At 41.4% G+C, this 14,698-nt stretch overlaps 1 protein-coding gene across 8 annotated transcripts in view; it reads left to right on the plus strand.

Annotated features, from left to right (window-relative positions):
• SNX13 (sorting nexin 13) overlaps positions 1-14,698 on the plus strand; it is a 158,736-nt gene that overhangs the window by 83,106 nt on the left and 60,932 nt on the right. For all 8 annotated transcript variants that reach the window (XM_073333775.2, XM_073333779.2, XM_073333776.2 and 5 more), the window contains 4 exons: positions 6,873-7,011; positions 7,700-7,788; positions 9,290-9,389; positions 10,780-10,973. In XM_073333775.2, coding sequence (XP_073189876.1) covers positions 6,873-7,011; positions 7,700-7,788; positions 9,290-9,389; positions 10,780-10,973 — 522 coding nt within the window. The remainder of the gene's footprint in view (positions 1-6,872; positions 7,012-7,699; positions 7,789-9,289; positions 9,390-10,779; positions 10,974-14,698) is intronic.

Consider the following 14,698-nt stretch of genomic DNA (forward strand, 5'->3'; position numbering starts at 1 on the left):
CAATACTGTCATTTTGTATAGACTTTCTATATTATATTTAGTATTTGAATATAAAATAAAATAATTTTAATATAATAATTTGAAACAAAAAATTAGACCAGCATTGTCAGTTGCAAATTTTTTGCCTTTTTGTTGACAAAAATTTTCAGTCTCGCAAGATGTTTCAATCTAAACTAACTGCATTTTTTCAAAATAATCAACTTCTATTGAAATTTTTTTGATCCACTCTAGTCAAAACTATCCGCTAATTTCGGAGGCCCAGTTTGAGACACCTACAGCCTGATTCTTCTGAAGATGTAGCACTTTATATGTTCAAATCACAGCTCCCATTGACTTCAATTTTGACTATGAGTACTTAGCACTTCTGTTAATCAGGTCCCAGGCTTTCAAGTCCGGCACCTTAAAAATGAAGACCATACAGTTCGTAACAACCTGTGAAAAGTTTGTTTAAATGGCTTGGCCAGCATCACAGAGGAGCCCTGTGGTAGAGGCAGGGATTGAATCAGTTTGTCAAAGGCAGTATTCAACTGCCGTAAGCATTAGACTGCCCATTCTCTGCTTTCATCCCTTCTTTAGGGTTGCTCAACTTATGGTGCGCAGACTGTACATCACCCACCAGAACATTTCATAAGGCCCGCGGCCTGCTTCAACATATACTAATGGCTGATTCATTAGCATTTTGTCATCATGTTTACATCATTCTAGTTTACACAAGTGTGTAAACAGACAATGTTTCTATGTACAGAAATCTGTCTACATACGGAACAAGGGGAACCTAAAATATAAATCAATACAAGTGACTTTAAATCTTATTAAAATATGTAGAATCTGTTTGGCCCACACAGTTTTGCTTAGGTTTGCTAAGGTTGTTTTTAGGTTTATTTGGCCCTCTTGTGTAATAGAGTTGGGCACCACTGCTTCATTCAATATACACCTTCCAAGGCACTTAGCCAGTACATGGGGTTGCCTATCCTTCATGTTCCCCATTGTGTGCTACAAGATGTGAGGGCAGCCTTGCCCCCTGCTTCTCTTGCTTTCCTTGAGCAGGTCCTGTGGGAAGGTACTTCTCTCTCACCCATGGATTTCTGGAGCTTATCGTTGCCTCCCTCATTCCCCGGTACACAAGCTGAGCAGTCTGGAGGCCATCCAGCTGGTCTGTCTGTGAACTGCATCTAGAGAACATCTGTATGCACTCATGCTCCATACCATTCAATTCCTTGCCCTCATGTCCCACCCTGACATTAAGTGGTGGAACCTGCTGCCACCTGTGGAGGGTGGGAAGCCCTCATTGATTCATAGATATTAAGGTCAGAAGGGACCGTTATGATCATCTAGTCCGACCTCCTGCACAATGCAGGCCACAGAATCTCACCCACCACTCCTGCAATAAATCTCCCCCCTATGTCTAAGCTATTGAAGTCCTCAAATCATGGTTTAAAGACTTGAAGGAGCAGAGAATCCTCCAGCAAGTGACCCATGCCGCATGCTACAGAGGAAGGCGAAAAACCTCCAGGGCCTCTTTCAGTCTGCCCTGGAGGAAAATTCCTTCCCGACCCCAAATATGGCCATCAGCTGAACCCTGAGCATATGGGCAAGATTCATTGATTGTTATCCCATCATACCATCTCCTCCATAAGCTTATCAAGTTTAATCTTAAAGCCAGATAGATCTTTTGCTCCCACTGCTTCCCTTGGAAGGCTATTTCAAAACTTCACTCTTCTAATGGTTAGAAACCTTCGTCTAATTTCAAGTCTAAACTTCCCGATGACCAGTTTATATCCATTTGTTTTTGTGTCCACATTGGTACTGAGCTTAAATAATTCCTCTCCCTCTCCAGTATTTATCCCTCTGATATATTTATAGAGAGCAATCATATCTCCCCCAACCTTCTTTTAGTTAGGCTAAAGAAGCCAAGCTCCTCGAGTCTCCTTTCATAAGACAGGTTTTCCATTCCTCGGATCATCCTAGTAGCCCTTCTCTGGACCTGTTCCAGTTTGAATTCATCCTTCTTAAACATGGGAGACCAGAACTGCACACAGTATTCCAGGTGAGGTCTCACCAGTGCCTTGTATAACGGTACTAAAACCTCTTTATCTCTACTGGAAATACCTCGCCCGATCCATCCCAAGACCGCATTAACTTTTTTCATGGCCATATCACATTGGCCGATCATAGTCATCCTGTGATCGACCAATGCTCCAAAGTCCTTCTTCTCCTCCGTTACTTCTAATTGATGCGATCCCAGCTTATAACTAAACTTCTTGTTGTTAATTCCTAAATGCATGACCTTACACTTCTCACTGTTAAATTTCATCCTATTGCTATTACTCCAGTATACAAGGTCATCCAGATCTTCCTGTATGATATCCTGGTCTCTCTCTAAATTGGCAATACCTCCCAGCTTTGTATCATCCGCAAACTTTATTAGCTCACTCCTGCTTTTTGTGCCGAGGTCAGTAATAAAAAGATTAAATAAGATTGGTCCCAAAACTGATCAATGAGGAACTCCACTGGTAACCTCCCTCCAGCCTGACAGTTCACCTTTCAGTAGGACCCGCTGTAGTCTCCCTGTTAACCAATTCCTTATCCACCTTTCAATTTTCATATTGATCCCCATCTTTTCCAATTTAACTAATAATTCCCCATGTAGCACGGTATCAAACGCCTTCCTGAAATCTAGGTAAATTAGATCCACTGCATTTTCTTTGTCTAAAAAAAGCTGTTACTTTCTCAAAGAACGAGATCAGGTTGGTTTGGCACGATCTACCTTTTGTAAAACCATGTTGTATTGTGTACCATTTACCATTGACCTCAATGTCCTTAACTACTTTCTCCTTCAAAATTTTTTCCAAAACCTTGCATACTACAGATGTCAAACTAACAGGCCTGTAGTGACCCGGATCACTTTTTTTTCCTTTTTTAAAAACAGGAACCATGTTAGCAATTCTCCAGTCATACGGTACAACCCCTGAGTTTACAGATTCATTAAAAATTCTTGCTAATGGGCTTGCAATTTCATGTTCCAATTCCTTTAATAGTCTTGGATGAAGATTATCCCCCCCGATTTAGTCCCATTAAGCTGTTCGAGTTTCGCTTCTACCTCAGATATGGTAATATCTACCTCCATATCCTCATTCCCATTTGTCATGCTACCATTATCCCTAAAATCCTCTTTAGCCTTATTAAAGACTGAGGCAAAGTATTTGTTTAGATATTGGCCATGCCTGGATTATCCTTACCCTCCACTCCATCCTCAGTGTTTAGCGGTCCCACTTCTTCTTTCTTTGTTTTCTTCTTCTTTATATGGCTATAGAACTTTTTACTATTGGTTTTCATTCCCTTTGTAAGGTCCAACTCTACTTTACTTTTAGCCTGTCTCACTTTATCCCTACATGTTCTGACCTCAGTAAGTAGCTTTCCTTGTTGATCCCTCCCATCTTCCACTCCCTGTATGCTTCCTGCTTTTTCTTAATCACCTCTCTGAGACGCTTGCTCATCCAGCTTGGTCTACAACTCCTGCCTATGAATTTTTTCCCCTTTCTTGGGATGCAGGTTTCCGATAGTTTCTGCAGCTTTGACTTAAAGTAATCCTAGGCTTTCTCTGCCTTTAGATCCATAAGTTCTTCAGTCCAGTCCACTTCCCTAACTAATTTCCTTAATTTTTGAAAGTCAACCCTTTTGAAATCAAAAACCCTAGTTGCAGATTTATTTTTGTTTATCCTTCAGTTCAGTTTGAACTGAATTAGCTCATGATCACTTGAACCAAGGTTGTCCCCTACAACCATTTCTTCTATGAGGTCCTCACTACTCACCAAAACCAAATGTAAAATGGCATCCCCTCTAGTCAGTTCAGCAACTACTTGATGAAGGAATCCATCAGCTATCGCATCTAGGAAAATCTGAGCCCTATTATTATTACTAGCACTCGTCTTCCGGTCTATATCTGGGAAGTTAAAGTCTCCCATAATCACGCAGTTTCCATTAGTATTTACTTCATTAAAAACATTAAAGAGGGCTCTATCCATATCCAAATTAGATCCCGGCGGTCTATAGCACACCCCAAGTACTATCACAGGGGAGGCTCTAATAGTTTTCTTCCCCAATGGGATTTTTGCCCAGATGGACTCTGTCTATCCATTCCATTGCTTCTTATTTCTTTACATTCTACCTCACCACCACCTTTACCTTTATTTCTGTCTTTCCTAAACAGCACATACCCTTCAATACCTGTAGTCCAGTCATGACGACTATTCCACCATGTTTCTGTTATCCCTGTAATATCTGGTTTCACTTCCTGCACCAGTAGCTCTAGTTCCTCCATTTTGTTACCTAGGCTCCTCGCATTGGTGTACAAACATCTTAATTTTTGCTGTTTGGCCTCGCTCACATTCTGTACCCAATTAGGCACGGTCATTCTACAGCCAGTATGACCTATTAGACTGGTATCCACACTACCCTTCCTCCTTATGTCCATTCTCCTACCCATGGCTGTATCCTCTCTTACTTTGTTTTCTTCCCTCTCAGTGCTAAAATCCGGCGTGGAGATTACCTCATGGGCAAGCCTGTACTCCACCCTGGTCCCACGGGCCACTGAGGATATTAGTTGGTGGCTCCTCTGTGCAGCTAATGGCATGGTTCATGTAGTCTCCTGAAACCTGCCCCTTCTGTGTTGTGCCCCAAGGTCTCCTTCTCATCTATGAAAAGTGCATCAGACTGCAGCCCCTCTTCTGACTCCTCCAAAACCTCTTGCTGAGGTTTTGGCTGCATTTTTTCCAGTATCACCTTATATTTGCATGTCCTATCCATGGCTCCACAAAGCCATGAGACCTCCTTATCATCCTCCTCCTGATGCTGCCCAAGATGACCACCTACCAAACTAGGAGGAGCAAACTTGTGGCACCTTGGACTCCACTGAGGAGCAGTGGGTGCTGTCCGGGGTTCTCAGCTCAGTGTCCTCATCTGGATCCCCCGTTTTGACCCTATGACCCTTGCTCCCTTCACTGTTTTTTTTTTTCATTTGTTGTCTCCCTTAAATCTGGGCTCAGTGATTCCTTCCCCTTGGTTGAGTGGATCGGCCTGTAGTTCGGGGGGTTGGGGGGTGTCTAGGCCTCCCCATCCCAGTACCCACAGTGGATGCACACCTTCCAACCTCTGCAGTAATTGTAGCAGGGGTCAAACAGACAACAGTCTCACTTTGCACCCCTGATTCATCCCCAGAGCAGCTCCGTTCTGGGCTCTGAATGATGCAAAGAAACTGTTTAAAAAAAAAAAAGTTGTCATGCAGTTGAAGACTGTATCATAATGCGCACACACAAGAGGGTCAAGTTAAGGTTGTACAGTGAACCTTCATTCTGGCATTTTCTAACTTATGAGTGCTTGACTTTGCAACTTAATAATCTTTTAATATCATTTTTGGGTGATGTCATAGGTAAGGGTATGATTTAATTATGGAGGTCATGGATTCCATGACTTTAATGAACCTCCATGACTTCTTCGGCTTCAGCCTCTACCACAATGTGCTCTTCCCCCCTTTATTTTTAATAAAAGTCACAGACAGGTTGCAGGCTTCGGTGAATTTTTGTTTTGTGCCTGCAGCCTGTCCCTGACATTTACTAAAAATAACAGTGACAAAATCTTAACTTAATAATAGGATTTTAAAAAAGCAAAGTCAAACAGAAATTCCATCATGTCATGTTGACACTCACAGAAGTAATCAACAGGATTGGAACCTTCTGATCTTTAAGATCCTCAGCCACTTGATGTCATGGTGTAACTGATAGTGGTAGTAGTAAGTTGTCGTCTTCTATGTGGAACAGCACTACATGGGGATGGGGTTTGGAGATGTTTGCTCACAGCAGAAGAATGGTGAAACTCAGGAATCTTAGTTTCCATTCCAGGCTCAGGATGGGAGTGTTGCCACAGACTCTCCTCTTTTCTCTTCATTTCTTGTCCCAGTGAGCGCCACTTTCATCACCTTGCCAGCCCCAGTCTCCACTCTTCAGATGTCTCATCTTTGTATCATCCCACTGAACTCCCCATCCCAGTCTTCTCGTCCCGCCAGTCTCAGTTCCCCACGTACTTGGCTCCTTGTCCCCAGACTCCTTGCCCAGCCAGACTCCCTGTGTCATTGTCTGCCCCACCCTTTCTGACTCCTTGTCCCAGTCCATGCCCCTCATCCTCCTGCAGGTCTCACTCTTGTCCCCTCCACTTTCTAATCAGGCAGCTTCCTTCTGCATACTGTCTGGGGCCAGCAGAGGGATCATTGACCGCACAGGAGAGAGAGTCTCCCTTGACTCATTTCAAATGTCTGGACTTGGCACAGCAGCTCAGAGCTGCAATTGCAGGGAAAGCCCTGCTTAGTCTCAGGCTAGACCATGTGAGATACTAAGAACTTGCAGTTCAGGGGGAGGGTGAGCTAAGGCACCTTAAGCCACCGTGTTAAAAAAGTCTGGTGACGTTTTCTTTGAAAGTCTCTCCTGCCCCCTCCACTTGCTTTGGAGCAGGGGCTTGAAATTCGTAGGGACAGACATTGTTTTAGGGATGTGCTCTGGGTTGTGTCTGTGAAAATATGCCTAAATTTGACCAAATTATAAGTCTTGAAAATGAAAGTTTGAGTACACTCAGTAGAGACAACTTGGATTTCAGCAGCTAAGGATTTATTTCTCCATAGACGGCATAATCCTGAGAAAACAGTTTGAATTTCATGGCTGCCATGAACTGTGATGTTTTTAAAGTGATGGCACTATACAGTATATGTTAAATTTACAATTTTCCCTTAATTGTCGATTCCAGTTCACCATGAAGAAGCATACACTATGCATAGATTTTTCTCTTCTGCATAATTTGGGTTGTAAATTTTCCGACTATTTCAGATTCGTGATTCCAATTGTAACTATGAGGCCTTCATGAATGTTATTAAATTAAGTGACAATGTAGGGGAGCTGGAAGCAGTAAGAGATAAGGCTGGAGAAGAACTGCAATATCTTCGATCCTTAGATACAGCAGGAGATGGTTAGTATTTTTATTTTAATGAAGAATTAAAATAAACAAAAGCTAACAAGATTTTTTTTTTTTGGTAATTACAGAAGAGTGTTAAAATGTGAACTCTTACCTTACTAGTGTTAATCGTGAGTGCTATTAAAAATGTTATGTGAAAGATTCAAACCTGAGTTTTCTCTGATGTGCAAGATCCAAGACTGATTGCCTCCATCTGTATTCCCCTTTCTGTGATGGCTGTTATCATGGTTTCTAACAGTAATTATGTGTCTTGATAGGTTTTGTTCTAACTTTCTATGATTTTGTTCTATCTTTTAATAAAAGTCAAATGTCCCCGTTGAAACCTGCCTGACTGGTTCTGACTTTCAGTAGTGGTTCATCTATTGATGATGGACTACTCACAACTTTTTAAATAATAACTGAAAGTTACATTGAGAACGGAAGGAAAAAGACTACTTAACTGCAATTCAGTTCTTTCAGTAGAAATTAAATGTATTCAAAACAAAACCAAACCACTTCACTGTAAATATTGACAGTCATATTCATTCTGGTAGGTGTCCTTACATAAGAACAAAACAAGAAAAATGATATGTATCTTTTAAAAGTGTGTTTAAATTGTTAATATACTTCATCAATTGTTTGATCACTAGTTTGTTTCTACTTAAGTCCTCTTTAGTCTGAGTTATTGTTTTTTTTTCTCTAGATATCAATACGATAAAAAATCAGATAAACAGCTTATTATATGTTGTTAAAGTATGTGATTCAAGAATACAGAGGTTGCAGTCAGGAAAAGTAAGTAATACTTTTCTATTAATACTCTTTCTGATGTTTGTTTTAATCATAAATGATAATGTGAAATTGTCGAAGACGTGCTAGCGATTGTCATAAGATCTCTCTAGTTCATTAAGGGAAAAATATGACTATAGCCCTTGAGTTTATACTGTGTAGTATATATACTGACTATATTGAACTGTATACTGAGTAATTATGTAGCTAAAGTTGCACCTTCATACTTCCAATTTTATATGGAAAATTCACCTACCAGAGCTTTTGTTAGAAAATGTTATCCATTATATATATATTATAAATATATAGCTATTATGCTACATATTACTATTGCATATTTCAGATTTATTTTCAAACCTTTAAAAATCTGGAATATATTTTTAAATGATCTTGGTTTTAAACTCTTCCAATTAGAAAAGAACTGAAGTAAGCTGCATAGCTAACTAATGAAGTTAAGAATTAAGAGAACAGTTTCTCTGACACATGAGTTCAGCTTCTCTACATCATCAACTGAATTCCTGCCTCTGATTAGGAAGTTCATGCAACACGCAGCTCAGTCTGGAGGCCCTTAAACCAAGTCCCTGTTTTTCAGCTGTAGGAGTTTATAACGTTACTGCCTATTTATTGGTAGTAGTGTTCTCTTTTGAAGTACAGTTTGTTGTTCAGACTGTCACTTGTTTAAAAGTACCAATGGTATTTTGCACTGCTTGGAAGTTCTTGTGTGTCAGAAATTCGTCCGACTTGCTTCCTCTGGTTTAACAGCCTCTCCAGTTGCCATCTAGTCTCTAGCCTCTAATTATTGTTACGTTTGAGAAACTGCTGACATTCTTACTGTAGCATATCTGACTTTGTCCTGTTTCTTGGGACTACATCAGTTGAGCTTTAAGCTTGGATGGGGCATAAAGATGATGAGGGTTGTGCTTATTGACCAACACAGTACCTAATATGTAGAGCTCTGGTCCATGACTGGGGCCCCTAACACTACTGTAATACAATCAATAAAATAACTAATGGAAGTCAGATATCAATGGAGACAGATCTATATCATATTCTATATCATGTAGTGCTAATGAATTGGCTGCAGAATTTGAGGTGGTTTCAGGTAATTTTTAAGATGGCTCTAATAATTTCTTTAGAAAATATTTCAGAAGGTTGTGATGAACGTTTTCTTATCTACCCACTTTGTGGCCACTTGTGAACAGCTAGGTTTAAAATACTTGCACACAGGAATTCTGGGGCAGGGATAGAATCCAATTCCCTGGAGGGCATGAATCATCTATGCTGTAAACAAACACTGTTATAAGTCATTACACAAACAAAAAATTGTGGAGATAGCAGTGATCCAGTATACTAACATTTTAAAAACCAAACCAAACAAACCCCAGACAGGTTGCTGTAGTTAAAGTAAATCTGTTTACATTATATAAACACTTTTTGGTAGTAATTTAAAAATATAAAAATTAATAAAAAATAATATATTATCAATGCTGTATCCCATATTGTACAGGAAATAGATACTGTGAAACTGGCAGCAAACTTCGGAAAACTTTGCACAGTCCCTCTGGACAACATTCTGGTAGACAATGTTGCACTACAATTTTTTATGGGTAAGAAAATGTTAACTTTGGGGGGGTGGGGGAGGAAGATTATTTTTCATGAAGTAAGAACATGCCTGTGAACGAATACAAATTTGTGTCGTGTGCCATAACTGTACATGATCCTTTTCGGAGGGAATTGAAACTTAGTCTTTGCCATGACGAGTGTAGGTTAAACTGATATTATTCTTAACTTCATACTTTATGTTGAAGTCAGCTTGAAAGAGTTTTCAGACATAGTGATTTAACTGCAAGACTGATTCAGTGAATGTTTACAGTGGTGTCACTTAAGTTTCTTTTGAGAGATTCTACCGGTCTGAGAGATTCCTTCCCTGTTAAGTAGGGAATATTGCTGGAGCTAGTAACATCTCTTAAATTGAACAAATTTTTTTAATTATGACCATGTTGCTTCAGAGATGACTAGTACCTGCTGATTGTGGTGGGGCACAATTTAAAGGTTCTCTCCACCCTCTCCCCACAACACTTTGAGTCACATCCCCTCTTACCCTTAGTGGTCCCTCCCTGCAGTTCCCAGCTATCTTGCTGCTGCCTTTTCCCACGGCTGCAGCTTGCAGCTCACCAGCTCCAGAAGCTGCCACACACGAAGGGGGCTCAGCCAGCAAAATCTGGCAGAAATCTGGCGAGGACGGGACATGACCCCACATGCACCCCCATGTGTTGCCTCTGCATTGCCTCATACTCTAGGTAGTCCTATTGAGACTACTTATAGTAGTATCCACTATGCCAGAATTTGGAGGATTGCAGGACTTGTAGAAGGCTCAAAAAATGTCCTTTGTTTAAAAATACTTTTAAAAAGCATTAGAGTTTTAATATCTCTAAAATGTATTCATTTGCAAGAATAAGAATGTCTGTTTTTAGATTGTTGGATTCTGCACTAAATCACAACATTGATAAAGGAGTGAAGTTCATTTACAGGTTCCACATAGTGTCAGTTTATTCTGTTGTGCCCTGACATTGCGAGGATTAAATAAAAGTTAACCTTTAGACTTCTGTGAAGGGACTCAGTTTTACCCCAGGCTCAATTTCCTCTTGGCTCCTACCATGCTGCACACAGTCCTGTTTCATCTCGTATGGCTGTGGCTACAATTAAGATGTGTTCATTTTTTAATATAAAACACAGCCCTACTTCTATACTTTCCTCCAGACTTTGCTTGTTGATCAAATCTTATGAGTATCCTATTAGGCGTGCTGGGGGGTGTTTCTAACAGTGACTCTGTGAGTGTCAATGTTACAGTTTTATCCAAAACCATAATCAAATCCTGAAGCTTATTCCTAATTTAATGTTTCTGACCTAGTTGTTTTTTACATCAGGATGTGTGATTTCTTAAGATTTTTTTTATCCTCACAGGTATAATTACAATAATGATGATTGATTTTGTAGATTACATGCAGCAGACTGGAGGCCAAGCGCATCTCTTCTTCTGGATGACAGTGGAAGGGTACAGGGTTACAGCACAGCAACAGCTGGAGGTGTTACTAAGCCGGCAGAGAGATGGAAAACATCAGACTAATCAAACCAAAGGCCTATTAAGAGCAGCTGCAGTTGGAATTTATGAGCAGTACTTATCAGAGAAGGTAAGAATATTCTTTTTTAAATACTTTACTAATTTTTGAATTCGTAAGTATTTGTGGAATGTTGTTTTAAAATGTACACTGCAGTTTCAGAACTCTTAGCTGAATTTAGAACAATCAGAAGCTAACTTCCTGTGAAATAGATTTGGTGAAAAACTTGTTACAAGAAAACAGATGCGTTGCAGTTGATACCTGAATGATTTCACTTGCATCAAGCTTAGGGTAAATAGTTCTTGCTAGCAGGTCTATAAAACGCAATGCATATAAAGTACTCAAAAGTTGGTTGACTTAAACGAAGAAAAACAAATTGAAAACCTAAAAGCTGGCATCCTCTGCTCATTCGAGCTCCACCTATAACCAACTGGGTGGTAAGCAGGCATTCTGAGGGTGTGCTTTGAGGGTGACCTAGCCTGTGACCTGGATCCTGCTCCCCTGTTGTTTTCCACCTGTCTGTCCCCCTTCCTCCCTGCCTGGGCCTCTATAACATCGGACCGGCGGGTCATCTGCACAGTAGCAGGGGGATATACTCTCCAGTTTATTTCTATCCCTCCCCGTCCCTCTTCAGAGACCCTTCTCACAAGCATCTGCTCGTTCAGGAGGTGCAAGGCCTTCTCCAGGTGGGAGCCATCGAAGAAGTCCCACTGCATTTAAGGGGCAAGGAGTTTTACTCCTGCTATTTTCGATGCCAAAGGGGGGTCATGAGCTTCTCCCTAATCTCGTGGTCCTCCATCTCCAAGCTTGGTTCCTAGATGGTTCATGGGAATAAAATCCACCTGCTCGACAGGAGTATAATTAGTATTACTAAACATTAGAAGGGAGTCAACTTGAATTACTTTCAGAAATGGAAAAGGTTCAACCACGGGTGTCACCACCACCACCACCTCTGCTCTCTGCCATCTTGGATTATCTGCTGGACTTAAAAACAACCAGGTTTATCAGTTAGATCTATTAAGGTTCATCTTGCCGCAATATCAGCATTTCAGTCCCTACTAGGGGGGTTTTTCTATTTTTGATCACTCTGTGTTCTTGAGACATAGTAAGGATCTGGGGAATCTTCTACTCACAGGTTAAGGATACTACCCACTTGATCTCAGCCTGGTACTTAGGTTCAAACTGAGGCTCCGTAAGGTATCTATGTAGACGTACTCCTTGCTTCACAAATCTAAAAAGACACCCTTTCTAGAAGCTATCACATCAACCCACAGGGTTGGAGAAATTGAGTCTTGAAGTCAGACTGCACACTTGTATTTTTCAAGGACAAGGTCTCCCTATGACCTATCCAAAGTTCTTACTTAAGCTGTTTGATTTCCATCTTAACCAGTCTATTAATCTACTAGTATTTTTTTCCTAACCCACATAAATCTCAGCAGGAGATGTCCCTTCATACATTAGATGTAGGCTGGGCATTGGCCTTTTATTGGAATAGGACCAAAAAATCACCTAAATTTTGTCTGCGTCGCAGAAAGATCAAAAGCAACTTCCACAGCCTTACTCAAAAACATTTCCATGTCTGAGATATGCAGACCTACTACATGGACTTCAATGCATACGTTTTCTAAACACTATACTAGGGATCAGCAGTCTTTGGCACGCGGCCCGTCAGGGAAATCCACTGGTTGGCTGGGACAGTTTGTTTACCTGCAGCGTCTGTAGGTTCGGCCGATCGCAGTTCCCACTGGCCATGGTTCGCCGTTTCAGGCCAATGGGGGCTGCGGGAAGCGGCGTGGGCCGAGGGATGTGCTGGCCGCCACTTTCCGCAGCCCCATTGGCCTGAAACGGTGAACCATGGCCAGTGGGAGCTGTGATCGGCCGAACCTGCAAACATTGCAGGTAAACAAACCGTCCCAGCCCGCCAGCGGATTTCCCTGATGGGCCACGTGCCGAAGGCTGCCAATCCCTGCACTATACCTTGGTCCAGGCCATCAGTTCTGATGTAATACTTGGTTTTGTTGTACTATCTTTAGTTTTGGACTTGATTCCAAACCTCCCTTCCTCCCTCCCATTCTGTGAGGATACAGCTCGGGAGTCACCTGAAATGGAGCACCCATAGGTATTCTACTTGAAGAAGAAAAGGTTACTGTCCTTGCTCTGTAACTCTGGTTCTTCAAGATGATTGACCCTGTGGGTGCTCCACTGCCCACCCTATTTCCCCTCTGCTTTGGACTGTTCTTGTTGGATCTTCAGATAGAGAAGCAACTGAGGGTGGTTCACCCACGCAGTCCCTATATACCCTTGGAGTGCGGCATGAGGTTGTATATAGCGCATGCGTGGGTTGAATGGACATTGGTAGCAGAAAATCTCCAATCAAGGGCTTCAGGCACCTGGGCACCTCATATGGAGCACCCACTGAGGGAGGGAGAAGGACACATCTTGAAGAACCAGTTACTGCACAGTTAACTTTCTGTACCCAGAAAGATAATGGAGCAAATAATTAAGTAATCAATTTGCAAACATCTAGAAGACAATAAGGTTATAAGTAACAGTCAGCATGGATCTGTCAAGAACAAATCGTGTCAAACCAACCTGATAGCTTTCTTTGACAGGGTAACAAGCCTTGTGGATGGGGGGAATCGGTAGACATGGTATATCTTAACTTTAGTAAAGCTTTGATACTGTTTCACATGACCTTCTCATAAACAAACTAGGGAAATGTAAACTAGATGGAGCTACTATAAGATGCGTGCAAAGCTGGTTGGAAAACCATTCCCAGAGGGTAAGTTACAGTGGTTCATAGTCATGCTGGAAGGGCATAATGAGTGTGGTCCCACAGGGATCAGTTCCGGGTCCGGTTCTATTCAATATCTTCATCAATGATTTAGATAATGACATAGAGAGTAGATTTATAAAGGTTGCGGACAATACCAAGCTGAGAGGGGTTGAAAGTCCTTTGGAGGATAGGGTTATCATTCAAAATGATCTGGAGAAATTATCTGAAGTAAATAGGATGAAATGCAGAGCGCTCCACTTAGGAAGGAACAATCAGTTGCACACATACAAAATGGGAAATGACTGCCTAGGAAGGAGTACTGCGGAAAGGGATCTGGGGATCGTAGTGGACCGCAAGCTAAATATGAGTGAACAGTGTAACACTGTTGCAAGAAAAGTGAACATCATTCTCGGCTGTATTAGCAGGAGTGTTGTAAGCAAGACACGAGAAGTAATTCTTCCACTCTACTCCGTGCTGATTAGGCCTCAGCTGGAGCACTGCGTCCAGTTCTGGCCCCCACATTTCAGGAAAGATGTGGAGAAATTGGAGAAAGTCCAGAGAAGACAACAAAAATGATTAACAGTCTAGAAAACATGACCTATGAGGGGAAAATGGAAAAATTGGGTTTTTTTACTCTGGAAAAGAGAAGACTGAGAAGGGGCACAATAACAGTTTTCAAGTACATGTAAGGTTGTTGCAAGGAAGAGGGAGACAATTGTTGTTCTTATCCTCTGAGGATAGGACAAGAAACAATGGGCTTAAATTGCAGTAAAGGAGGTTTAGGTTGGACATTAGGAAAAACTTCCTAACTGTCCAGGTGATTAAGGACTGGAATAAATTGCCTAGGGAGGTTGTGCAATCTCCATCATTGGAGATTTTTAAGAGCAGGTGTCAAGGCTGATTCCCCACTCTGGCACTTTGAGTGGAGAAGGTGGGGACCCTCAAGGATTTTAAAAATTAATACTTGCCGCTCCCAGCTTGTATTAAACTCCCAAGATTACAGCTTCTCTCTGACCTTGGG

This window comes from Lepidochelys kempii, chromosome 2, assembly GCF_965140285.1.
Source record: "Lepidochelys kempii isolate rLepKem1 chromosome 2, rLepKem1.hap1, whole genome shotgun sequence".
NCBI classification, from domain to species: Eukaryota; Metazoa; Chordata; order Testudines; family Cheloniidae; genus Lepidochelys; species Lepidochelys kempii.